Below are 27,976 nucleotides of genomic sequence, written 5' to 3'. Positions count from 1 at the left end.
GAACACCATACATAAGCATCTTTATTGGGATACATACAATGTTTTACAGATAAGACTTAAATAACTTGCAGTTTTGTACATTATCACAGACATAACGTTCAACTTGAATCACCACACGTCACGTAGCTGGGGGGGGCACAACACGAAGCACAACAGTCAAATCAAGTAACATCGAGGATCATTTGGGGGCGCCGCTGGAAAGAGGAAACCGCACCGTTAAGAGTTTCAAGTTATTACACAAAATGAACAGCCGATTGTTAAAATGGCAGAGACCAACGTACACACTCATCCACACAGTAATACACAAACACACAGGAACAGTTCAGCTTCGAGCCGCCACGGCTGGAGCTTGCTGCTGATCAGAGGACTGGAGCTGTCTTCCCAGGTACTCCCTGTGACAGAAAGTGCAACAAAATTACACATTAACACTCCCAGCACTTTATTTGGACAGGGACAGCTTAAGGGGGACAGGAAAGTGGGGGGGGGGGAGAGAGAGAGAGAGAGAGAGAGAGAGATAGGGTGGTTGCAGTAAAGGGTCGCAGGCTGGAATCGAACACAGGTTTAAAAGGACCCAGGCCTAGCACACGGGGCACACGCTCGACCCTAACCACCAGGGTGCCCCAATGTTAATGTATTTTAATTCCCATCCAACCAATGGCCTTTAACATCATTTAGGATTAGTTTGACATTTTGGGAAATACACATATTTGGTTTCTTGTCGAACGTTGAATGAGAAGACTGATACCACTTTCCTGTCTATATGTTCTCTATGATTAGCTTACTAATTAGCTTAGCATAAAGACTGGGCATAAAAAAAAGCAAGGGGAAACAGCTAATCCGGCTCTGTTCAAAAGGTAATCCAATCCACGTAGCAGGACTTCTACAGCTCAGCTAAGATTATTTTCTTGATTAATCTCAAGGTCTATAAAATTTGATCATGCCTGTCATAATTTCCCTGTAGCCCAACGCGACATGTTGCTTGTTTTGTCAGACCAAAAGCCCAAAGACTGTTTCTTGTTCTAGCAGTGATTTCCTCGAAACCCTGACAAGACTTTACACTCTTTATATGGATTAAACAAATAACATACAACATTAGTGAGTAACCATTGAGCTTTCGAGGTGCTGGTGGGTAGATTCTGTTACATTTGGACAGAGCCAGACTAGCTGTTTCCCCCTTTCCAGTCTTTATGCTAAGCTAAGCTCCTGCCTCCTAATACCAGCTTCATATTGAAAGAACAGACACGCAAATGATATCAATCTTCACATCTAACTCTCAGCAAGAAAGTGGAATGTATTTCCAAAAAATGTCATTTCTTTAATGAAGTGTCTTCAAATCCCATCAAGTAGACTACTGCCGTAAAATTAGGTCCTTTAATAACATTTTTCATTTTCAGAATATAAAAACTTTTCTAACCTAGACATGATGTAAGTGTTGAAATAAAATGCCATTATTTTGAAAGGTCATACTTCTCTTTGAGGTTTCTTCTTGGCAGTAACATTTTCAGATATGATATCATGACACTCACCTTACTGCTACCATAAATATCAAATGCCTTTCACAGATCTAAAGATGTAAAAAGCTTCCCGACTGTGGAAATTGTTTTATCCTTATAAACTAAAACTCAGTGAGAGCTCATGAAAATAATTTGCGAATTTGATTTCTACAGAACAACAAATCTGTTTCCTTATGAAACAAATTTCCTACTTCTATTTCTACAGTCATTTAGGTATGAATCATGGCAGTGAGGTTATACGACACAACAGGCAGGAGTCATAAAACAGCAGCAAAACAGCCTTTTCTGATTCATAAACCTTTTCTGAATGTTTCCATTTTTGTCTCTTAAAATACCAAACATCGCTCATCTTCATTCAAAGCCTCCTTGCCAGCACTTTAATGTTATATCTAATTTGTTGACTACTGACCCCAGCTTGATGAGTGTTTTCCTAACAAATCAAGCAGGTGTGTAGTGTTTTGAGGGCTAAAAGTCTGCATCTACATCCGGAGATTTCACTGATTAAAACGTGGTTAAGTTATGACATAATTCATGTATCTAGTAGAAATGAAAAACTCTCCAGGGAACATGATTCCTTACACCTGCTCTAGATCAATTCAAACCTATCAAACGCACCAAGTTTTAAGCCTTTAATCTTAAGATCACTATCACCTATTTCCCGCAAGAACTTACTCACAGTGTCACAGAGAATATCAGCTTTTAAGAGGAGAGAAAAAAAACTTAAGTAATCTGCACGCTTTCCTGAAGTTGTCGTTCATAACCTTTAGCTGGTCTGCAAATAGCAGCTATATGTTGATTCAAAGTGCTGCCAGGGACTTAATAAAGGCAGATGGCAATAATTGGAAGGGTGGGTTATGAAGACGGTGTTCTGCAGTAGGAGCAGTTTCTCATTAAGTATCTGCAGCTGCTGTGTGAATTAAAACCTATAGAGCAAGCTGAGTCACGGAGGTGGAACGCATCAGGGCATCGGTTACACTTATATCAAAGGCCATACAATGGAAATACAAATCACATTCATTCATCTCCAATAGGGGTCAAGTGGGATAGACAATGATCAGGTTGTATTGTATGTGAAGACGGCACCAGCCAGTGAGAGTCAATCATAAGATAAACACATTATAAATAGGAGGACACACTATCACGATCCACAAACAACCGCATTAAGAATTCATCCAATATTTGGCCTCCTCTCTACGAAAGGAAAACTCATCTAAAGGCTTTTTTTTTTTACACTGAGCGTGATTTGTTTCGCCCATTAACTCGCACGTTATTTAAAGAGATATCATTGAATGTAATGAAACACACACAAGGAGCAATTTCAATCTGCTGAAATGCTGCATTCAAGGTACATTTTTTGTGTGTTCGGCTGTGATTATCATTCAAATCTCAAAAAGAGCTTTGGGTTCCGACAGTGAGCATCATCGACTTTCTTCCTATTTTAATTTGTATTCTGCAGGTGTTTTTATCAATCATTGTAAGTTGTGGATCTCTTTTGGAATTGGTTGCTACAGTGGTGGCTTTAGATGTGTTGCTTCAGATTATAAACTATAACCAGAATTGGGTATCTCTAATAAACTCAGTGTGCGAATATTCAACCTTCTCTGTCACAATTTCATTTTCCTAGGCCCCCATCTACCAGGAGTACATTAGATAACACTTTCACCAACAAATGTTTTGCTGTTTATTCATGACGCACTCAATGTAAAAAAAAAAAGGCCTTAACAAAGAGTCTAATTTAAAATGGGAAAAGGAAAAAAAGCAGTGGGATAGTGATTGGATTAATCTAATTATTATTGCCATAAAAATGACTATAATTAAATCATTCTACTATAATGTAAGAATACATATAAAGACAAAGGTATCGAGCATTTAATCACTGGAAACCAAGAGCACTTTCTATCCACTGACAATTCCAGTAGAAGAAGGACTAGAGAGGAATATGATTTTTGGTGCCTTGAAATTCTCAAGAAGGTTCCCACTCTTGTAATTTTTTCCACTCCCTCCTTCTGGCTTTTAAAAATGAGCACACAGAGATCTTGGACAGACATTCAGTTATTTTTTGGTGGGCCTAATAGCCAGGCTAGGGTATGAAATGCAATCTAATGATATACAATGTAATATCAACTACAGACTTCTGTAGAAAGGGCTGTCCTTCAATCTAGACTGAGGCCGGTACAGCACAAGGACTGTCAATAGCTGAACCATCATCAATATGGAGCTGAACATAAATCGCTTTCTTTCGCAATTAAAGTTCTGTAAACGTGTTATAGAAAATGACAAAAAAAAAAGCAGAGTAAAGACCACAAGGATAAATAACAGTCATTTCTCAGCTCACACATTCATCTGTTCAGTTGTCATGACAGCAGGACCTTTAGTAAGGTGGGACAAGAAGATCTTCTCATGGAAACAACAACGGCAAGGCAACCCACTCAAGGTGACAGTGGGTGTGGTGAGCTGCTTTGAAAATATATTCCATTTGTGAGTGAATGAGACATCGCCTCTTCAAAAAATAAAAAAATAATAATAGCACCATTTCTGTTTTTGTGAAGCCAATGAGTGTGGGCAGCACACATAATTCAATGTGACCAAACAACCTTGAGACATAAACCCCCCCTCACATAATAGGTCCTGTCGAAGTAAACAAACTAGTGGAAAAGCAGCCAGCACAAAAGAGAAAACTGACACGAACAACAATGCTCTCATAGTTTCATCATTGTCTCTTTCTAACCTATTATATTAACACAAAAAACTAAATCAGTCATTTGCTGCTGTATCAGCAGGAGTGATGACATGCTGAAGTAAAGCATGCCATTCTCCAAAGCTGAGTTCATCAAAGAGAGAAGGTGTGGGCGAATTAAGACTTATAAAGGAGTAGAGAAAATGCAAGAATGGATGAATGTCTTCAGATGTGATTTGTATGCCGGGCTTTGAAATCAGACGCTGCTGCTTTCTAAAAAGAAAACAAGCAGTGAGTGATGAAATGTCCATTTCCATATCAAATCAAATCAACCTTGTTTTGAATATAAAAGACGTGTGAGGAATTCTGCATCAGCTTTCAACTCAGACTATAGCTCATATGCAAGTTTAATTCCTTGCTTTTCCATGTAAGATATTTGTATGCAGCGCTCAGGTTTCTCTTGTCTTGCTTGCATATTTCCTTTTAGTGCTTCATCTTTCTTCCATCCATTTCCCCCTTTCAGTTTATTACCACCTTTCTATATAACTTTACTCCTCTTTGCTTATTTTCATTTATCACATTCATACAGAAAATAAACAACATGAGATCCAATTTCTGGGCTTTAAGCAAACTTCTCAAAACTTCCGAATCATGTAATTAACCCTGCATCCGCCCCCTCTCTTTCTGCAATAGTTATCTTATTTTTCAGTCTGCAAGATGTTATTACAGATAAAAAGAAACATCCATCTTGCATTGGAAGTTACAGCATTCAAGCTGAAGTGGGGAAAATGCATCTTGCTTTCTATTGTCAGTCAGATAATGAGAATCTGCTTCCCTTTCTTCTCAGTTACTGAAACAAGAATGAAAACCTTTTGTGCTTAGCGAATAAATAAACTTCTGCCCACACTTCAGTGAACATACAGTTTACACAGAACATTATGGTCACTTAGATGGGAAAACAGCACTACACTATGATATTAAACACAATACCCCAATCCACAGTTGCTCGGAGAGCAGAGCGTGTTTTAGATAGTGGCAGCAAAACAAACACATTTTCACTTGTTGCTTGTTTATTTTTTGTGTTTCCAAGCAATCCAGTAGACAGAAAAATACACGATGGGCAAGTTGAGTGTTTGCACTCAGACAAAATCTAAGGAGTCCTACCTTAACATTAAAGCTGCATTATTGACTGGTGATTCAGTAAAATACAGCATAGAGTTTATAATGGTGCTGGTGAGATGTCTGAACAAAGGATTTTTGAGGAAGATATTGATAGATATTTGAGAGTTAAAAGAAATCTGATATTGAACAATATATCAGCCAATGGACTAATATACATATTATATATGTTTTTTTTACAAATACACATAACATTAGTAAGGATTTTGGATTAGCATCCCTTAATTGTTTTTTATTAAAGAATTATGACTGATACACATGTATCTTGAACTTTTACAGTTGAAAAATAAACTTCTCAGTGCTCTCTGGTGGACAAACAGTTTCTAAATTACCGCACACACATCTTTGGAATTCCTTCATTCATTTCTTGTTACTGTCCTGCTGACATTTACACCAATACACCGACCATATGTCGGCCAGAAGCAATTAACATGGACGTTGATGCCAGTATCCATCTGCCTAGTTGACTGACAACTGCAGCCACACTGATCTCCGCCCAACTTCAACCTAAGCAGACGTCTAATCAGACTAAATAAATAAAAATACCTGTGAGGGTGTGTAGGGCCTTTAATCATTTGTATGCAAATGGAAGAGATTGTTATTGAATGTCACAAAACCTGGTTCAACTTAAACTTTAAGGGCTGGTTTTCTTCATGACAATATCTGGGTGATTCATGGTTCATATGAAACAGAATGCATAACATCAATCGAACAACAAATGTGTTCATACCAGTTGTGGACCATGAGCTTCTGCACAGCCAACAGGGCGTTGTAACGGACTAGCTGGTCCTCGTGGTGCATATGATTCATCACCAGCTGTTTTCCACCGAGCTGCTCAATCACCCTGAAATGGGAGAAATAAATCAAATAATGGGAGAAAGCCTTTATCCACACAGAAAAGAGGTACTATTTTCATGTTTTAGGTCATTGGATCCAGCCTGACTAAAATGTTCTATGTATCCTATGAAGTGTCACTGCCCTTGTAAAAGGATATAATGCTTTGAAAGGGAAAACAGACCTGCATAATGCACAGTAAAATGGTGTGACCAGAGAAAAGAAAAGTAGGTGAAAGTACAGGAAATTTAGTACTGTTACATATCCACTTTGGGGAAACTGGTCCTAGTGGGGTCTGATTACCAACGTAAGGCTAGAAATGGAGTACATCAACCCTGAGACCTGACTACAGGGTAATAAGATTAATATGGGAGACAAGAAAAACCATGATTGCTCTATCAATCATGCAGTGTCTCTAGGATAACAAATGTTAAGGGAAACCTAAACAATAAATGTAGAGGATAAGGATGTGTCGAGATGAGAACTAGCAGCCTCAAAGGATTTAGAAAGATAGACAACGCTCTGTACTTCAGCTCTATCGGGCAGAAACAGACAACAATCTCTCTTGTTTTCTGGGAAATAGGAAAGAGCTGGGGTGAGCTTCAAGTGTGCTAACTTGGCCAACAATACTGGGAACACTGGCTTCTTTAAAGTTCAAGTATTTTCCCGTTTAAATGTGAGTAGGAGTCTAGAGTAGACATGGGTCAGTTGTTCTTTTGAGAAGTGTCATTAAATTAGGTTCACATTCAAAAAGGACAAAGTAAGCTCATTTGTTTGTGGCTCATATGGTTGATAAAACATGTTAATGTTGCTGATGCAGAAATTTGAAAATAAAAAAAACAAATAAGGCTGCTACACACTACTTAACTAAATGGAATACACGATGTAGAAGCTTAAAGCTTAATTATATATATATATATATATATATATATTAAAAAATAAAGTAGCTTAAAGCTACTACATTATACATTTTTATGTAATTTGACAACTTGTTTTGTTTGTAGAAAAATTACCTAATCATGATGATATTTGGTGAAGCCAATTGTTGCTTTAAGCTCATTCATCTAAAGGACGCACGGAAAGTGCTTTCGGCCTCTGTCACTCAACCTTGTCACAGAAGAAATACATTGCGTTCTATCAAAGCTATCAATCAACAAAGACTCTGAGATACGTGCATGTGTTATATATCTCTATGGGATCGCCTGTAAGTGCTTGTCTATTTTTTCTTATCTGGCGTGCTAAGTGAAGCGTAATCTCTACAGACACCCTTTCAAATCACACAAATCTTCCACTGTTTATGTGTTATAAACTTATTAACTTCACTGAGTGGCTGCTCTATAATAGTCACCTTTCTAATACTGCGTTGGACCCCCTTTCGCCCCCAGAACAGACTAAAATCTCTGTGGGATGGATTCAACAAGGTGCTGAAAACATTCCTTGGGTATTCTGGTCCATGTTGACATGATAGCATGCTGGCTGCACTTTAATGTTATGTATGTATCTATCGGATTGAGATCTGGTAACTGTGGAGGCCATTGGAGCGAAGAAGATGTGTTATACTGATGGAAGTAGGCTTTAGAAGATATGTGGACTGTGGCCACAAAGGGATGCACTTCCAGTAACAATACTATTACAATACTAAAAGGATGGCATTTAAACAATGCTCAACTGGTATTAAGGGCCCTAATGTTCCAAAAAATAATCCCCACACCATTACACCATTACACCATCACCTGCAGCCTGGACCGTTGACACAAGGCAGGATTAATCCATGGATTCATGTTGTTTTCTCCAAATTTTGACCATACAATTAGCACAAAAGATGAAGCAATGTCTTCCAATCTTATATTGTCCAGTATGTGCCCACTTTAGCCTCAGTTTCCTGCTCTTAGCTGACAGAAGTGGAACCCAGTCTGCTGCTGTAGCTCATCCACTTCATTATTTGGTTATTTGGGTTATTGGCGTGTTCTGTCTGTTCAACCAGTCTGGCCATTCCTCTCCAACCTCTCTGATTAAAGCTGGGGAACGCAGCTTCCTTTTGGCGTCATTGGGAAAAAATTCTTTAATAACCTTTCAGCATCTAGTGATCTGAGAGAAAACTAGAATTCTGTACCTCCTCTTGGCTCGGTTTGCCATCTTTAGAAAATGTAGCCCTTGACGGTAGACTTTGGCCAATCACAGGTCATTTCAGAGATACATGCAAGTCCCTTCAGATAAAGCCTAGTATTCCATAGCCAGACATATCTCCACACTTTGTTAGCACTGTGCCAGTGCTGGAGAAAGTGAAAGAAAAAGCCTGATTCAATGGCAGAAAGTGAAGAAAGTATTTGTGATACATTATGGGAATACTTCAAATTTAGTCCCAAACGTAAAGGTGTCGTTATTTGCGCTCTTTGCTGTTGTGCTGGTGTGGTATGACAACTCCATTTGGCAATGTGGGAGTATCTGGGGCGGTGGCACCCCGTTATCGCTCGTGGAGGAGACGGTGGCAGGTGGGTGCTGGCGTTGGCTGGGTTGGTTTCATGTTTGTGTGGTGTGTTGTGTGGCTTGGACTCTGCGCACTTCGGTGGTGCTGACTGGCTGTCTTGGCTCTCCGTGCAGTTTGTCCGTGCTGGGTTGGTGGCTAACGTTAACATTGGCTAACTACTGGCGCCTTTAGTTTTCATCTAATGTTGGCTTGAATGGTAGCTGGCTTACGGCTGCAGAACACAGCTATCTATAGTAGCTAACGTTGGCTGGCGTGGGCTTTGGCTGCTGGCCTGCCGGGGGCGGGCTGCGCGGGGGGCTGGGGTGGTTGGCTGGCGCCACCGGGGTGCACGGAGCTCGGGCTGCGTGGTGCGCTGCACGGGCATGAGATTGATTTGGCCAGCCTTGGTGCTTGCTTGTTGTTGTCTCCTTCGCGAGTGGCAAAGGGGTGCCTCCGTTTCAGAGAGAGTTAAGATGCGTTGGTTAGCCTAGCACCACCAAAGTGCCCAGCTGCTAGATCTAACTAACTGTAGCAAGAAGATTGCAGTAGCTTTTAACGTTATCTGTCTAACGTTAGCTAACTCACATTAATCGTCCAATTAGTCGAATAATCGTTTAATAAATATTTGTTTACCCCAAGCCCTAGTCTGAACATGTCTTGGCTTCACACTCCTGCTGATGTTCAATGTGGGTTTGGTGGGAGGGGCTAAGAGAAAGAGGTAAAAAGGTTTTGCACTGTGTAACTGCCTATTCTTGCTTCAACAAGGTGTTTTTGCCCTCAGAACTGCTGCTTACTGGATATCTTGTGTTGTGCATCAAAACACCAGGAAATCAGCAGTTTCTGTCTCTCCCTCTGACACCAAAAATCATTCCAAAGTCATGTAGATCACATTTCTTGCCTGTTCTGGTGTCGGAACAACAAAACCTTGTCACGTCTGCATGCTGTCACCCTTGGGACACACGGCATGCATGAGCAGTGTGTGATGGCTGCCTTGCTGATCTGCTGCTGCTCGCATGTATGTGATGTTCACAAAGAGAACGTTTCTGCTGCAATGTGACTCTTGCTAAACCTATCTTTCTACCTTTGATAGATACAATACAATACAAGAGTTCTTAGCAAATGGATGGCTTCTGTCTACAGAAACACTACAGAGCTTTTAATCTGAAACAGAAACAAGAGGTGTTGAGTTAAATGTCTTGGTCAAGTCTGTGACATATTCTACAGATACAGACACTGTAGTGAAACTGTTGAAACTGTAGTCAAAGGTGTATTTGTTGCTGGCATAATGTCGACATGACTATAAACAGTTAATTTTTATCGTCTATTGTTGTGAAACGCACGTGGCTCACTGAAAAATAAAGAAAGTCCTCGACCTTCGTTGCTGCAGCCACACTGAAGACGCTGGAGCCGTGCGTCTCACGGCTGCTCTAACCTATAAACATGGGTGCCGAAATAAAAAGCAAGATGTGCCATGATGCAGCTGTGGATATAGGCAGTGTGGCCACGGCTTTATGCGTCAAGTTCTTGCCACAGGATCGGCTGATTAGATATTCGCATTAACAAGCAGGTGTACCTACTTAAGTGGCCACCAATTGTATTTTTTAGGGATGGGGACGATCCGATCCAGTATCGGTATCGGGACCGATACCAACGTAATTCACGTATCGTAATTTCCCGATCCAACCTGCGCAGATTTCCGATATCCATGAGCCATGTGTGCACTTTAACGTTGTCTGCTGAAATGACTCCACAGGTGATTCCTGCTGGCCAGTCTGCTAGCTGGCTGCAAACTGTGGAATGGATTCCCTGAACGGAGGCGCAGCTCAATGAGACAGAGTTATGAGACACACCTCCGCTCAGGAAATCCATTCCGCAGTTTGCAGCCAGCTAGCAGGATAGCATTGAGCAGCATTGTAGCTAGCCAACATGTCCGCTGTGTGGAAATACTTTACACTGGAAACACCGCAGGTCAACTCCAGGCAGACAACGTGAAAGCTAAAGGGATTACCGAGTGTGTGTGTGTGTGTGTGTGTGTGTGTGTGTGTTAGATGTTTACAGTTATTGCACTTTTCTTATATTTCAGATAATTGACATTTTAAAACCTTGATTTATTGATACTACAAGAGCCAGTGTACTTGATTTGTGCTGTTCAGATGCACACTGTTTTATTGATAGTGTGTGTGTAAGATGTTTACACTTATTGCACTTTTCTTATATTTTGGGAATTTAATAAATATAGACATGACAATCAATTTGAAACCCTTACAGTTGCATATTTGTTTTCAGAATGGGATTTTTCCTGCTAAAAGGATTCCTGTTTTTCTGACTTCCTTTTCTGACCTTATACTTGCCTCAAGTTGCCTTTTGGGACATACATGCATACATACGTACATATCATACTTGCCTGTTGAGGAGTTTATTCCTATTATCTCATATAAAATCAACAATAATGATAATAATAATATTAAAGAAAACAGATATCTGGTATCGGAATAGTATCGGTATCGGCCGATATCCAAATTAAGGTATCGGGATCGGAATGGAAGTGAAAAAATGTGGATCGGTAAATCCCTAGTATTTTTGTAATTACTTTTCAAGTTCCCAGTTTGTCTATGAGTTTTCCAGTTTCCCCCATACACATCCTTCACTACAGCAGGCAAGGGAAATAACAATAAAGGAATCAGTAAATTAAAACAATGCAGTTTCCTCCCTGTATACTCCTGGTGGAGCCTACTTGATAACAATTTCTGTCTAATACGTTTCTCAAATGGGTGAAGACATTATGTCCTCCTGCTGCCCTTTCAGCTCATGGGGAGCTGCTGACAGGACAGCTGCTTCTGAGGACAGTGATGGAGGTCAGAGTTGTTCAGTGCCCTGAGTGGCGCTATGCACCACCTCCATTTCTCTTTTGATATGGATTTCCATTAAGTGGTTAGAAGTGGCTTTTTGCATTATTGTTTATTGTAATGTCAAAGTCAGAAAGTCCAGCATAGTGGCTTTAAGCCTTGATAAGAACTGTTTGGGGGTTTCTTTTTTCTTTTACAGAAAAATGCCTTACCGTTTGCCACGTGGGTAATGTCGCACATACTCTCCAATGTCATGAGCTGCCACTGCTATGACTTGAGGATCATCAGACACCTCCAACAGCCTCGTCAAGATCCTATTGAAGAAAGGCAGACAAAAGGAGAGGCACTGAATTGAAGAGGTCTGCGTCAAAAGCCAGATTCCATCACACCTTGTTCACTCTGAAAATCTCTTCTTCTTCTTATTATTATTATTTCTCAGACAGATGCCTCTAGGAAAAGACTTTACAGAGAAAACTGATTAACCTGAAAAGATCAGCTGAGATTATTTTTCTCAGCGAATCAGTATTGAATGTAGAAATACACTGATCTCCCTGGATCCTTCGTTAATGTTATACTAAAACTGAGGTAAACTCTAAAATCTAAATCCGAGGACATGAGACATCTTGTGAGAAAGTGACACCTCAGGGTACAAATTGAGACAAAGCATGGGTGAGAATCGGAGAAAGAGACTAATAAAAAAAGGGGGGGAATTCAAGACGAGATTATGCCTGAGCTGATTACAGAGAGAGGACAGTGATGAGACAATGAGATGTGCAGATCAGGATTTTTACTGAATGTCAACAGGCCTAACAGAGTGTGTGACTGGAATAACAAAGAACACAGACACAAATTGATGTTGTATCTCCTGTGATCTGAGTCCTTAGATCAGCCACACACACACACAGAGAGACAACAAAAATGAGAAACAATGTTAAGAGGCGGTGCAATCATCAGACGTGATGCGGTGAGGGTGTACCTTTTCAGCAGCTGATAAGCACAACCTGAGATAGAGTTAACGGAGAACTGAGGGCAAGTGTTTTGCATATATGTGACCACCGACATTCAATACTGATTTGAATCTAAATTTAAGAATGAATATTTATAAATATTATATTTGTTCAACTTAATAAAAATGTTCATGTGCATATCAAGTAAAGCTCATAGAAACAAGACTTGTACGAAATGTGAACACAGTGAGAACGCTAACATGCTGATGCTTTGCAGATATAATGTTTACCATCTTAGCTTAGCATGTTAACATTTGCTAATTAGCAATAAACAAAGTACATATGAAGGTGATGAAAATGGCATTAATCTTGCAGGTATTTGGTTATAAAGGGTTAGTGTTAGGTACTACACAAATTTAAATGTTCACCAAATAGCACTGATGGAAAAGTCAGTAGATTTTATCATGTTCATGTCATTAAAATTTCTTTTTTAATTTTAATTAATTAATTAAGTTTTAAAACCAATATTACACATTTTCCTTTCAGTTTTGTAAGCTGCATTAAAGCTGCTAAAGCCTCATTTCCATATGCATCTTAGAGCAGCATAGAAATTCAATTAAATCTTTCTGAGTCAAATCTCTCTCAATTCAAAGTCAGAATATTTGTATTATAATTATATTATATTATAATTTTTGTGCCTTTGTGAAAACAAAGTGTTTCAGCATTGCTCTTTAGCCTAAATGTCAAAATGCTTCTTCTTACTTGAGGAGCTCATAGTTCTTCTCGTTCAGGCGGACAGCGTTCTCACGCCAGAACTTCTCAGACTTGTGCACAGGACTCCATTCCAGGCGGCCGGACTTGAGTTCAGAGCTGTACTCATCAAAAGAGCTGTTGATATAAAATATACACAGAACATTAAAAAAAAATGTTTTCCCAATAAGTAAAGAGAATCTAAAGAGGACTGAGGATCCCCACTCTCATTTGTCCCTGAGCAAAAGGATTAGCTTTCACCCACACATGTGAATAGACTAATGTCATTTATTTACAGCACTAAAATATACTTTCGTTCTTTGAAAGACTTGTTCTTGATTTGTTTTTTTTACAGAATATTACATTCAGTTATTCACAATGAGCTTTCTGTACAGAACTTCTTATGACTGGAAATGAATGATTTGGTTTACTATATGCGACAACTCCTGAGATGGAGTCAAATGGGTACCTGAGATCCTGCACACTCTCTCCCAGCCTCTCCAGCAGGAACTTAATGTCCTCTGTGATGTCCTCATCATCATACTTCTGCTGCTCGAGGTTCTCGAGTTGCTTCAGCACCTTGCACTGAATCATGGCCAAAGCATACTCCTGTCGAGTCTCCCTCTCTGCTGATTTCTCCAGAAGATTCTGTCACAGAGAACAACAGTGTAAGGAACAGATGTTGTAGATTAATTACCCCACTCGTATGTAAGCAATTCATTTGAGACTTGAGATATAAGAAGATGCCTACACATACCAAATTAATGAATTAATGAATGAATGAGTAAATAAGTACTGCTGATCTGACTGGTTGATCGACAGAAAATTATTGCTTATGAGGAAACAATGTCTAAAATAGCTGTTCCAGTGAGCCGTTTCTTTTACATCATTGTGAATTAAATATCTTTATATATTTTGAATAGTGCTGTCAAACGATTAAAATATTTAACTCGCAATTAATCGCACATTTTTATCCATTCTAAACGTCCCTTGATTTCTTTTTGTCCCATTATTTTTTCTCATTTTAATGCTCTTATCAACATGGAAAAGTGGATCAGCTTGCTTTGTGCAAATGTTGTTTTTATTGAAAACAATATTGGCATATACTGTAGTGTTCAATTTCACACTAACATTCTCACTTGGAGCAAATAATCTCTCACACAATGTAACACTGTCCATCAATAAAAGGGTGAAAAAAATACTTTGTCACAGCCCCTTCAACAGCCCTTTCTAAGGGATCAAAACAGGGCGATACAAAATAAAATTATAAAGTGCACATGTAAGGTAAACTAGGACTCAGCCTATAGTGAAGTTAAACCATGGCTTAATACTTTTCTCAAGTTTGCTTTTGAACATAGCAGTCAGACTACTGCTCTTTATTCACCAGAGGCTCAACCCAGCCTCTTATTTCAGAAAGAATGAACAGTAACGGTTACCAATAAAAGGTAAGCCTACTACTTCTTTGCTTTGAGCCAGTTACTCAAACAGACAAGCCTGTTGACATTTTCAGACAACAAGGAATCCATCCATTTCGGCGTCTCGCGCTCGCCATCCACTCAAAACGTAACGTCTAATACTCTTAAACAAGTGTGTGCGGCGTGCCTGTTGTTTTGTTTCTGGTCTAGCTAGATCCGGTGTGGTGTTGTAGTTTTTCTAACGTTACTAGTTGTTGCAACAGCATGTGAAAAAAACTACAAAGTGTGCTAGGCCTAGGCGTTAATCTCGCAATAAGACAGACTAACCCTAAACACTGATATATATACGTTTCCATGGTAACGATCAGTGACACCAGAGGCACCAAATGACAAGAAGAGGAAAACATGTCTCCCAATTCTGTGGTTTGTTAACAGGTAAGGTAAAGAGTTTTCAGAGAGCACAATAAGCTGTTGGAAATATACAGCAATGAGGATGTCATTAATTTAGTTGACTGGATTTACATTGTGCTTTTTACATACAGAGGGACATCGATTTTAGGGCATTAGCCAAACTGTAATTGTCTAATCCAAAACAGTTACAAAAGTTATTTATCATAATATCAAATTAAACATACTGTGATAGATGCTTTTAACCAAATCACCCACTCCTAATATCAAATAACATGATTAAAGTGTGAAGGAAATGTCTGCAGAGCTGTGCTGCAACAAGAACGCAATGATCGAGTATTGTAAAGAAAACAAAAACAAATTGGTGGTGACATTTTGGAGTGACACAAAAGACAAGTGGCTTCAGCAGTGGGACTGAGATAGAGGAAACCCACTACATACTCTGATTGAACCCTTTAAGCCACCACCGAACTGCATATATATCTGACAAATGTTTTCTTGCAAGAACCTGTGATGTGGGCACAACATCTCTCAAAAAAAGCAAAAAGCCCAAGTCAGAGCAAATGTTGCTTGGCTTTCAAGGTATATGGCTAAAATTAATTTCAAGTTTTCCTTATTGAATGTGTTTGTCAAAAAAAAAAAAAAAAAGAAACAACTTTTAGTACCAGAGTTAGGTTAGGGCAAACACATCACAAACACAGAAGCACTGCCTTTGACGATGTGTTCAAGGACTTCCAGATGGTCTGGATAATTTAAGTCACATTGCTAGTCCCATGTGGGGAGTGGAATCATTTGCATAATTAGGACATTTGGGAACATTACATGCAGAACAATGAGGAATATTTTTGTAAAGGGATTTAGAAAAAGGGAATTCCTATTGCATGTGACTCCTTCCTCAAAATCTGCATGACACTATAGGGAGCCCTTAGGTCTCAACAAAACAATTCTCTATTTGTTGGTGAGGTATTTCTGTAGCTCTCCATACACTCACACACTAACTATAAGGTAAGTTGCACGACTCTAGGGAAAACCCACTCAACGTCAAGACATTTCAGGGTCTCCCTTCACTGCCCACAATTCCTTTTAATCAGCTGTGATATAGGAGTCCATTACAAAGAACTACAAAGTTCTCTGACCAATTAAAAATGGAGCCCCTTTCTTTTATGGGTGCATTCACAAATGATTGATGTGACAGCTCTGCTGGCATGAGAGGTGTGATGAATGAGCTTTGGGGGAAATTCAAAGCAGGAACACATGCTGTCCATTGAACAAACATAACTCAGTACGATGTATTCTCTAAAATGTGGTCTCAAACTTCAGTTAACAAGACACAAGAAAGGTTGTCCTTTAGGAACACAGATGCCTATTTACAGAGGTTACAATGGCAGGGAAATACTGATGGAAAATGGCTGACAGAGAAGTACAAGCAACCTTAAATACCTACTTTTAAGCTGGGTTTGAAAATCAGCCAACTTTCCTCCAATGGTGTATGAGCTCATGTTTCAATCATGTAATCAATGCCATTTACCACACCATTGTGCTCTGAGCAAGGTCGGTGTCTGGCTGTCTGGTGTTGCTGGGGTGGACAAAGCCAGAATATCACTGATGCTTTTCAATTAAAAATCCATATTTCCTCTATCCATATTTCCTCTGGACCATAATTCGTTGACTCAATATGTATTCAACATGATGTGTGCTGAGGGAGGCCAGGTACTAGAGGCTGTTGACTAGACAAATACACAGTGTTCTAGCAGAGGATTATTACCGTTAGTAAAAAATATCTGTATATCATAAGTTAACTAAGAGAGGAGTGTTCATCTGCATATAAAAAAACTTAACTGGGAACCAAGAAAATCATTTCTATATTCTTCTGACACACGAAACTCAGCCCTCTGAAGACCTGTAAGGTATCAAATTGATTTTCATTGTATTTCCCAGATGTTCCAGACCTTGGTTGGTGCCATGTCAGACTAACTAAGTTCCTATAGTAAAAGACCACTACAGCAAGGAAAGATAAATAGAGTCTCCACCATTCATTTAAATTTGTCAGGGCATAGTATGGGGAATTCTAGGCATGAACACAAAACAACAGAGCAAGTCCCGAACGCAGCTCTTAGGACTATTAAATATTCAATAGATGTTCTGAGCAATCACTGCAGGGAGCTGAAAGGGCAGCATGATCATAAATCATATTTATGTATCTTTTATGGTTTTGGTTGTTTTATAAGCTGCCTCATCTGTTGTTTAAGAGTTGTCATTGCAGTTTGCTCTTGTTGTGATAAAGTATACGGGCTAATTAAATGCAAATATACAAGAAATACACGTACAGTCCTATATCAGTATTACAGCTGGCAGGAAATATAATCTGCAAACCTTTACAAAACTATTTTAAAGTATTTTATAGCTGCAAGTCAAAAACAAAAAGGACTATTCGACCAGTGGTTTCAAAACTTTATAAAACAATGGCAACTACTTTTTCATGGCACACCTCCATGCGCCTTTAATAAAAGTGAAGATCTATCAATCGGTTTTGACCGATGTGTACCTGGAAAACCTGTGTGCTGGAGAGCATGTTGTGTTATTATCATAGCTTCTGCATATTTAACAGGGTTTTATGGTGATTTCAATGGTGATTACAGGTTATTTCTTCCATTTGATATATAAAATGTAGATTATGTAAATGTTACCTATTTTTCTATGTGGTAAAATGTTGCTACAAAAAAAAAAAATGAAAACGGAAATATATTTTGTGGCCCCCTTGGCTAGTTTCTAAGGTTGGGAGGGACTTCAGTTCAGCCAGTGTGGTAAAAACATCTTCAGTGAAAAGTGGAATTTTAGACAGAACTGAACATGTGAGAAATTCTCCACATACCCTGAAGGCAGCCAGAATGATTCGAGTGACCTTCTCCTTGACAGACTCCTGGAGGATGTCGGACAGCGCTGGCACTACGTTGTAGCGTCTCAACTGCTCACAGAGCTGAGGACTGAAGGCCAGGAGCCAAACACAGAAGATCATCTGGTACTGGAGCTGGAAGCCACACTTGTTGCTCAGCACTGCTGTGATGCTTTAAAAGAAAACACAATATAAATATATAAAAACTAAAATTGGGGGGGGGGACCCTGCAAAGTTCTAGGAAAAAGACCTGCATCTATATCTATCATCTGTTTACTAATAGAGTAGCTTTCACACTGTGTGCCTACATGCTGTTCATCCATTATCTCTAATGATGGCTGAGATTGAAATGTTCAGAAAAGTTGTATTTTGAATAGTACTAATGACTACCGCTAGACAGCATGTCGTACATTTACAGAAATAGCAGGTAAGTGCAGAGATGTGGAGCTCAAAGACGTGCAATCATTTTCAGATTCAAATTAAGCAGGAAGGCTAGTTTACAATGCTGTATTAAGAAAAAAGTATGGGACCAAGTAAAAGAAGATTTGACAATCAAGTTTTCTATTCCTTTTATTTTGCACTGTTTTTACTAGATGGTGAATTTCATACAGAATGTGAAAAAGAGAAAAATAAAAAGTCAGGTCATCTTTACTGGACTCCCAGCAGCCTTTACAAAGTGAGGTTTTGCTTCCATCAGGACAGATTTTCACCTTTCTAGAGATGGCATTAACAGGTACAAGAGGGCTTCTATTCCATCAGTAATTGGCTTTTTAAAGAAAACATAATTTGGCTTGACACTAGCTATGGATCCAAGAGGGTGGTCATCTAGATAAAGTCCTATATGTATTTATAAAGGTGTATAAGTGCACATAGAACTCCTGCCGTTCTATTATATATTTTACTTTCCTCATCTATTGTGTCGTCTCTTTAGCTGCTGTAACAAGCTAATTTCCCGAGCCTGGGATCAATAAAGTACAATTTAACTCATCTCTTAGTTTCTCTCTCTCTCCCTCTCTCTCTCCCCTCTCTCCCCTCTCTCTCAATGGTTTTCGTGATGAGGGATGATGATGTACTCTATTGTATTTATAATTGTTTTTACTCATTGCTGTACTTGACTCTAAATTGACGGCTGTCTGTAAGCAAAGTTACACCTTGTGTACTCCTGATACTAAGATACTGGCGCCTTGCTGATTGAAGAAAATTAATTGCAGTCATATTAAATCACTGGCCTGTTTGAGCAGCTTACATGTTTAATTGCAGTTTTTACAGAATTTTTCAGAACCTAGAAACTATCAAATTCTCTGGGTTTTCTAGTCTGTGAAAAGCTGTATGACCTTATTATTAACTTACATTTTTTAGGAGTTATTACTCACCAGTTGACTCCATCAGCCTCCACCCAGGCAAACCTATACTCATTGACCCTCAGCATCAACTGAAGGCATCCAGCCACACACTGGACATACTGAGAGCTCTGCAAAGGACAGAGGCAAACATTTACTCAAACTGAAGCATGAGCTTTGGCTGTGCTATCAGGAAAACAAACAAATTGTTAGAAGGTCAAATACAATTAGTGCGATTCTGAAACATGGAGTAGTTGACAAGCAGGTACAGCACGTGGAAGAAGGCCAGTCCAAAACTTGCATTACTGTCACGGATCAAACCTGCAGCATTGCACATGCAGTCTATAGTATTATACATCAAAACATGCTAGATCACAGACCCAATAGTAAGAGCAAGAGCAGGGGAAAGTGTCCCATCACACCTGAGCAGAATAATGTAAATTGAGATTAGAAAGTGAAGGAAGCTGAGAGGAGAGAATAGATCACATTAATCTGTTAATTAAAAGGGAGGTTAAAGAAAAGCAAAGAAGTCCAGCAAAAAGAGCAGGCAGCAGTGATGACAGAAGAGTGGAGGAGTGGAGGTTACCTGGTTGAAAATGCAGAGGAAAAGATGATGTTCAGTTATTAGATAAATAGCGCTCAACAGAATTCTGAGCACACTTCTCAGAATAATCACGCTATGCTTGATAAATTATGGGATATAAAATGGTAGGATGCTGCTGTGCAAATGCTATTCCAATTTCCCCTTGTTATCTGTTATCCTAATGTACAGAAAAAGCTGTGTTTGTCATGCGCTTTTAGCATTAAGGTTCACTGCATGCAATTTCCACATGTACAGTTAAAATCAACCAGTGGCAGCAAACACCATGCTGTCTAAATGGAGAATTACTCTAAACTTGCTCAAACGGACTGAGGTCTCCAACAATCTGCAAATATTAATGTAAAACTGGAGTGCAAGAACACGATGGGAGAGATAAAGAGGGGAAAGAAAAGATGTGAAAGTTTACAGACAGCTGACAGATGCCAGCTTGCACAAACCCTGCCAGGTTCTGCGCCAGGGTGACCGAAGATGCACTTCACTCATACTCACTTCACTGGGGGAAATAGTTCCTGCTCCTGTGCCTGTTTCTGGACCTGTACCATGTAGGTTCTAATGAGAGATAAACAAAAGAAACAGGTGCACAATTGTTCACAAACGACTAAATCAAGGTGAGTTCTGAGTGATACTGGACTACACAGCCTGTGCTTGACCACAATTCAGTGACAGTGGATGCCCACTGATTCCTTGCTTGGCTGTTGAGGAGAGAAATTATATGAAAACACAATTTCAAGAAGCAGTTATAGTTTAAGAACATATTTTGCAACGACACAGAATGTTTTAAAATTAAGTGAGACAGACAAAATCATGCTTTGTTCGTAGAGTTGGCTATACTTGCACCTCCGGATATTTGAAATACTGGTGTGCAATGCAGAAGCACAAACAAAACTGGAAATCAATATTCAGCTGTTTTATCAGCCCACTCTTTAGTGCAAACATCTTCCAAGGCAAAGCCAGCACCTACGGAGCAGCTTTCATCAGACCGTCTCAAGGCCTGACAATCCTCAATAAGAATAAATACATTATTATATACATTAGGTTTTCACCTTGAGCGCAAACAATAGAATTTAATCAAGGGAAAATTAGTAGAGATAGAAAGTAGAAATGACTTTCAGTATTTTAAAGGATTAGAACAAATTAAACTCCATATGAGAAAGAGGAAGTCAAAGTCTCTGGAAACTGATGTTCCAATATCTAAGAAATAAATAACTCATGACGTGACAAATATAAAAGAAAAAGAAAAATGTATTTATTTCAAAACTCAATTATACATTGAGTGTATTGTTTATACACATACACAAATTTGATTCGCACATTCATGCTGACTTTCCCACAGTTCAACCATAATAATAAACTTTAAGTTTTCCAATGAGCTTAAACTCCAGACTTCTTAATGGCCATGCAATATCTATTTTGACAGCTAATGAATAAATTCATTATTTTGACCCCATATCGCTTTTCTTCAACTGCCTTCATCTGGAAATAGGTTTCCCCTCACTTTATACGACTACTACTAACTGCACTGTAATGTAGTCTGTTGCTAGTCACATAAAACAGCCACAAAAAGTTGTAGTTAAAAAATATATGACAAAATACTAAACATGTCACATGATAACAATGATGCCTCTGTTTCATACGCAGTTTTTGTATTAAAGCAATGAAAGAAGTCACTGAAATCACCTCCGTATTCTAGACATTTACATAAATAGATGTATTAAATATCACAGAATATTTTAGTAACCAAAATTTAATTTACATACCTGTGAGCTGAGTTGGCTTTTGATCCAGTTGAAGTAGTAGTTCAAATCACTTCCCTCCATCAGATCACGGCCCCACGCAGCCAGCTTAGCAATGATTCTTGCTGCCTGATAAAGATAGGAGGACATTTTAAAAATTCCTATTGTTGTGCATGACTGGTAGACATTTACAGCAAGGCCATAATAAACTGCAGTGAGGGAAGATCACAGTTTAGATTTTGCTATTATTATTATTATTATTATTATTATTGTTGTGGCAGAAATGGCAATCATGGATTATCTTTGAAAAATCTTTGTTTTCAATGTGAAATGTGAAAAATATACATACAGTAAATGGATAATTTGAGGAACAATAATGAAATGTCTCTGTTTTATAAGAACAACTAAGGTCAGGATGAAACCTGAAAAACATAGGTACAACTTTTTCCCCATTTCTAATACTGGCTTTATGATAATGTCTTCTATGATGCATTTTAGCATCTTGAACTTAAATTCCAGGGAGAGGAAATAGCAAATAAAAGAGAACAAGGCTGAAGGCTGGGGACATGGAGATAACAAGTCTTACAATAAAATACCTTGTCCTGAAACCCCAGCAAAGTACTGAACAAAACAAGAACTACAACCCCAACTCAGTACTAAAATTACTAAGGGAAAATCAACTATCTCAGACAATTTCTGCTTGTAAAACGCTTCCTGCGGCCCACTGATGAGACAGGAACAAAATAGTGTTCTTCAATTTCCTCCTCGCCAGGAGAAGATGTGTAGAGATATAGAGGCTCTAATTTAAAAGCAAGAACCACTGTGACAGTTGGATTCAGTTTTAGTGCTGTGTCACCGTCTTGGGGTCACATCATGCCCACCTGCTTGAAGCCATCTGGCTGGTATTTTTAATCAAGCTGTTTGTGCCCTATCATAGTATTCCGTTTGAGGTTAGATGGTCATCTTTTATTTGAAAAGGGTGGCAGGGAGGAATCATTACTTTAATTGCCTGTTTTGGTGGGAAAAGAGGAAGGTTGCTTTGAGAGGAATTATTGATGCCTTGCTATGATTAGACGCAGCGTCACATCTGTGAAAAATTCATGGCTGGGAAAAATGTAATGGAATACCATGTGTGAAAATAATATCTCTGATACCACATTCAGTAATCTATGGTGTTTGACAGATTATACTTAATTAGCTCATGTCAGCTGCTGAAAATATCACACTGTGCTTCAGTTTTGAGCATGGACAATATGTTTCCCTACCAGCGTCACAGCCCACTGTGCACATACCTCGTTTAGTCTACAGACTGGCAATGTTCCTCATGAGGTTCAATAACATTTATCAACAGTTAAAGGTTTCCTGAAATGTAGGATTGCACTGGATCTGACATGCACCAACTAGTCTTGTGTTGCAGGGACAGCTTGAACTGTGATATTTCCTCATTTGAATTTTTCCATACTCTGAAAAACACTTGGTGCTGCACAATTAATTCAAAAATATGGCCAAGTAATAAAGGTAAAATGTAACAGCATTATAACTAAGTACTGTAGTGTATCATATAGTGATAGTTTTAATAGTTTTTTCAGTGAAAATGAAAAATGTGATCCAAAAATGATCATTCCCACTCATCATGAATCATATCACAATCATAATATCTCTCAAAACATTAAATTTTTACCATATTGTACAACCCCACTGAGTATCAATATCTCTTAACTCACCATGTGGACAGTAAAAAGGTCCTGACGATTCAGCATTGGAAGGAAGTAGGACCAGGCGGTGTTCTTCGTCTTTTTGGCGTAGTCAAAGAAGATGTTTACCCGCTGATGGTTCTCCTGAATCACAGTTGAATTAAGATTTCAGATGAGCAGACTCAGACCTACTATTTATTCACAGCTGGAGAATTTAATAGACTGCATGGCACACGATCCAACTTAATACCAATTTTTATTCATGCATGGAAAATTAAAATGTCCTCTTTGTAATACCAATCATTACTAAACCCACCCTCAGCTGTGCCTAATACAAGTAAGAACTTCAATATCTATTTTGTCATTTAACTTTTCTTTTTAAATCATGACACTGTCCAAGACTTTGTGTGCACACAAAACTTCAATCAAATCTCTTGGTCATATATATATATATATATTTATATATTTATGTCATGCATGTCCTATTTGTCCACAGTCAGTGGGTCTCTCTGTGTACCTGAAGAGTGTCATCAATCAAAGTCAGGATGTACTGGACTGTCTGCTCCTTGGAGATGTGGGCCATCAGGTTCAGAAAGGTCTTCGCACACTGAGCAAAAAACAAGACAGATAAAAACTCAGACACGGTTCTCATGTTCCTATTGACTATTTTATTCTGCCTGGCACCTCTAAAAACAGTCCAACGACTAACTCAGCAAAATGCAAGATGGTGCATCTGAAGTGAGGTTTACAGGAACAGCAATAGCACAGCAGAACAATGGAAGCAGCTGCACTGGGGTGGGGATGACAGTATTCAGCAAAATATGAACCAGAATAGTCCAGTTTAAAGATGTTTCAAAAGCCAAGATACTGCAGGTGATTTAAAGTAAAGTTCAATTGTACAACTCTTAAACTTTGACGAGAGCAACAGATTACTCCTTCCTCTCTCTCTCTCTCTCTCTCTCCCCGTCTCCTGTTTCAACATTTACATGGTAAATTCTACATTACCACAATGCCCCAAGGTACAGTCTCCCAGGTATTCCACTTAGTATGTGTATTTGTTCATGCTGTGTTGATATTATTTATCTGAAAGGGCCTTAAGACTTCTTTATGCAACCAGCTGGCTGCTTAGCTTGAAAGGCTGTGAACCAAAGATCAAGTTGAAAACAACTGTAAAGAAATCTAAAGGAGAACGACTAAAGCATGTGTTAGATGAGAATATTAGCCAAACACAAAAAAGCACTGATAACATAACGGACTTGATACCTGATGTCCTTCATTGGTCAGAATGACCTGCTTCTCCTCAGAGTTGGCCACCTCAAATTTCTTGATAAATTCACAGTCCTCTGCAGATATCATCTGACTCCTAAAAGAGAATTCATCGAGATATTGCCATTTAATTGTATACATTTTTGAATTTGTATAACAGTGATGACATGACTGGTTAATAATGAGGCATTCAAAACATTCCTTTTACCACTGGAGCAAGACATACAACATATGCCACTGACCCTGTTACTGGAGGAACGACCTTTGCCTTTTCACTAGCATGCTGCTTCTAACTGCAGCTTGCACAATAATACCAATTAACCTGGAAATACCACATGTTCTAGTTAGGGCAAAAGAAACCATGGATGATACATGGAGGAAGGCAGTTATAGTAAAAAAAATAGTATATCCATACTAACTGAAACAAGGAATAAAGTCTTTAAATGATTTTTTTAGGATTTATAATTTGACTCATAGGCTCAAAGAGGAAGTATCACTCAAGACAGTGAATCACAATACAGGAACTAGAGCAGAGCTGATTTAAGAATGACAAAACTGCACTTGATCTGCAATTATTACACTAAATATTCCAAAAGATGGATGTAATGAGAGCTTAACTGCTTGACACTCTGGCTCTGATAGATAACATTAAGCAGAACTCCCTCTCCAGTCACTGTCAACAAAAAACTAAACATATGTAAGCTTTGTAAAAGTAGAATTCATGGCAGAGATGTTGTAATGAGTTGCATTACACTGTACAGGTGTACAGCGATTGTATGTTAATACGACGTGCTGTTTCAACGTGTACTTACTGCAGGTAGGACTGCCAGTTGACCAGATTGGCCCGCACCTCAGCTGCCTTGGCAGCAATGATGTTGGTGGGGACTGCAGCGTCCACAGCCCCGCGGATATCCATCCTGTAATATATCTGCTACAGTATATGTATACACCAAGATCCAACTCCACCTGGATGGAAACACCAACAGTTAACATCAACACAGTGACTCAGCCAATGTTGCAGGTGTTTTTGCACAATTTTATTGTGTTTACTACAAGCTGCAAATTGTAGGTAGAGCACTTTAACCAGTTACAGCAAACAATTCAACCCCCAATGATGCTGACAAATAGTTACAAATGGCAGTTAACTAGGTTGGTTAGCTGTTAACCAGGAAGATTAGTTATATAGTATATATAATAATTTACCATTCATGCCATTAATGCTACAACGTGTGGCAGAATTATCAACCTTAAAATTTCACCTCAGGAGTTTGAGTGTGACAAACAGCACAGCATCTGAAGCTGACACCGCTAGCATCAGGTCATACCAGAGAACTAGCTTCAACCCAATGTCACGACGTGTCATGATGCGTTTTAGAGATAAAGCAACGCCCTGCATATTCTGTGACATTAAACTGTGTTCAGACTGTCGCCAAATATGACGCATACATGTAAAACAACAATTATAACGTCCAATGTGTGACACGGCACCGTTAGCTCCGCGTTAGCTCGCAGCACCTAACGTAGCAATGTAAGCTGAGGATGCTAACCTAAGCTAGCCGTGCCAAGCATCCGTTCACAATGACAACACGAATAACACAACCCAACGGGAATAACATGTTCAATGGCAGAAGTAGCCAAATCATACAACTGGGAATTTTTAATGTATCTGATATTGAAAAAACGGAGTAAAAACTCACCCAGCTAGCGTCTTGTGCGAACAGCTGACTGACTACAACACGGCGTCACGCTCTATCATGTGACAGTCGGTCACATGAGCCGCGGTCTGGCCCCAGCACAGGTTAGAAAACACGGATACGAGTTTACCTTTAAGATGAGAAATAGGTTCCAATGAATGAAACTGAAACCTAAATCTTCAGCATCGTCATTGTGGCGCTTTAGATCCTTTTTATATTTAGACAATTTATATAAGCTGATATTAAAAAAAATGTTAAACAAAACCGGAAATGGCTGTAAATGTCATATGTCTATGAACAAGTAGCAGATATCAGTCGTAAAGTGCATGTCACCTGTAAGTATATGAGTGTATGAAAATTATAGAAATATTTTGTGTTTAAAGATGATTATAACATCTAACATATATAACATATTATTTATTTATCACATGCATTGGCTATAAGAAGGAATTACATTTAGGAATGTTATGTTATTCCTTTTTTTCTCTCCTAGAAGCCATTTATGTAAACATGGTGGAAATACAATCCTAGTGTTTGAGGTTACAAAGTCAGTCCGATTAATTTCCTAAGCTTAAAATGCAGCTGATTCCTGCAAGATAATAACAGCTACTGAACCTTTTACAGCAATAACATCGTCCAGGTAACACTTAATAGTAATAAACTTTATTTATGTGGCGCCTTTCAGAGAGAAACAAGAACACTGAAATTATGAGAAATAAATAAATAATATGAAATGATTAATAAATACATACAAACACAGTGTACAACAGTGCTGGACAGGATAAAAAAAGGGACTGGAAAAGAGCCTTCTGGTAAAAATGTGTGTAAAGAAGTTAGTTAAAGGTTTTTATTGATTTGATTTGCCTTGATTTGAGAAGCTTAAGCAGGGACTGAAAACCCTGTCACTCTACAGTTGTCTGTGACTCTAGTTAATGTACATGTAACTGAGCATGAGTATAATTAGGATATATCAATAATATCAATATGTTCCTAGAATTTCAAAAACCTCTGTGATTTAATACAATTATTAATGTGTTAGGTTTAAATCACCATATGGAAGTTGTAAATCTGTCTGTGTGAATGACTCAGAAATTCTACTCCCTTAATAATTTACTAGCCTTGCCCAAAAACCCCAAAAAGTGAGTGCTGCTGCTGTAAAATATGATGTGAAGGGGTCAGTCAAAGGGGAATGTCTGTGTCTCTGCTGCCAAAGCACGGCAGGACTGCAAATATCCCCTAGAATGAAAACAAACCTTGGAAAGAGACGCAGGGTAGCAGACAAAATAATAATACTGTGAATTTCTGTCTGTCAGAGATATTTGCAACATCCTGAGCGGCTACAGCGCAGCCAATCAATTACAATCAGCTGTGTTATCATTTGCCAGTGTACTTTAACTTTGTGGCTTTGTGAGGATGACAGAGAGATGAAGTGAGTTGATTGCTCACACTGAAGAGCTTTGATCAGTGTTTATCCGTTTGAGTCTGCAATGAGCAACACGACCATGTTAGAAGCTCCTCAGTAAAACAGACTGTGTTTTAATCTATTGTATTACATGGGAATTCATCAAGGAGCATATACAATCACAAATGAATCCACGTCTGTCACTAGTCTTCCTCTCCGTCCATCTTACTCTGACACTAAGACCTCCTAGTTTAATCTGGCCTAAGCTGGTGAGACGCAGTAAAGCACAGAGGAATCAGGATTGCATCCAGTGGGA

The 27,976-nt window shown here is 38.8% G+C and overlaps 1 protein-coding gene across 2 annotated transcripts; it reads right to left on the bottom strand.

The window, feature by feature from the left end:
- Positions 1-3: 3 nt before the first annotated feature.
- Positions 4-26,372, bottom strand: atp6v1h (ATPase H+ transporting V1 subunit H). 2 transcript variants are annotated; one of them, XM_051399078.1, is made up of 14 exons: positions 26,262-26,372; positions 25,377-25,530; positions 24,562-24,661; positions 23,816-23,905; positions 23,329-23,442; positions 21,629-21,733; positions 20,361-20,420; positions 19,304-19,401; positions 17,910-18,102; positions 13,684-13,862; positions 13,227-13,352; positions 11,730-11,831; positions 6,101-6,214; positions 4-392 (listed from the first exon to the last, which is right to left on the bottom strand). In XM_051399078.1, exons 2-14 carry the CDS (start codon positions 25,478-25,480, stop codon positions 323-325), a joined length of 1,455 nt encoding a protein of 484 aa, XP_051255038.1. In that variant the 5' UTR covers positions 25,481-25,530; positions 26,262-26,372; the 3' UTR covers positions 4-322. The 2 variants fall into 2 exon arrangements, with proteins under 2 accessions (XP_051255038.1, XP_051255045.1); XM_051399085.1 differs by lacking the exon at positions 20,361-20,420.
- Between the last annotated feature and the right edge of the window lie 1,604 nt (positions 26,373-27,976).

This window comes from Dicentrarchus labrax, unplaced genomic scaffold (assembly GCF_905237075.1).
Source record: "Dicentrarchus labrax unplaced genomic scaffold, dlabrax2021, whole genome shotgun sequence".
Classification (NCBI taxonomy): domain Eukaryota; kingdom Metazoa; phylum Chordata; class Actinopteri; family Moronidae; genus Dicentrarchus; species Dicentrarchus labrax.
The sequence above is the reverse complement of the archived record's forward strand: the minus strand, read 5'-3'. Positions and strand labels throughout refer to the sequence as shown.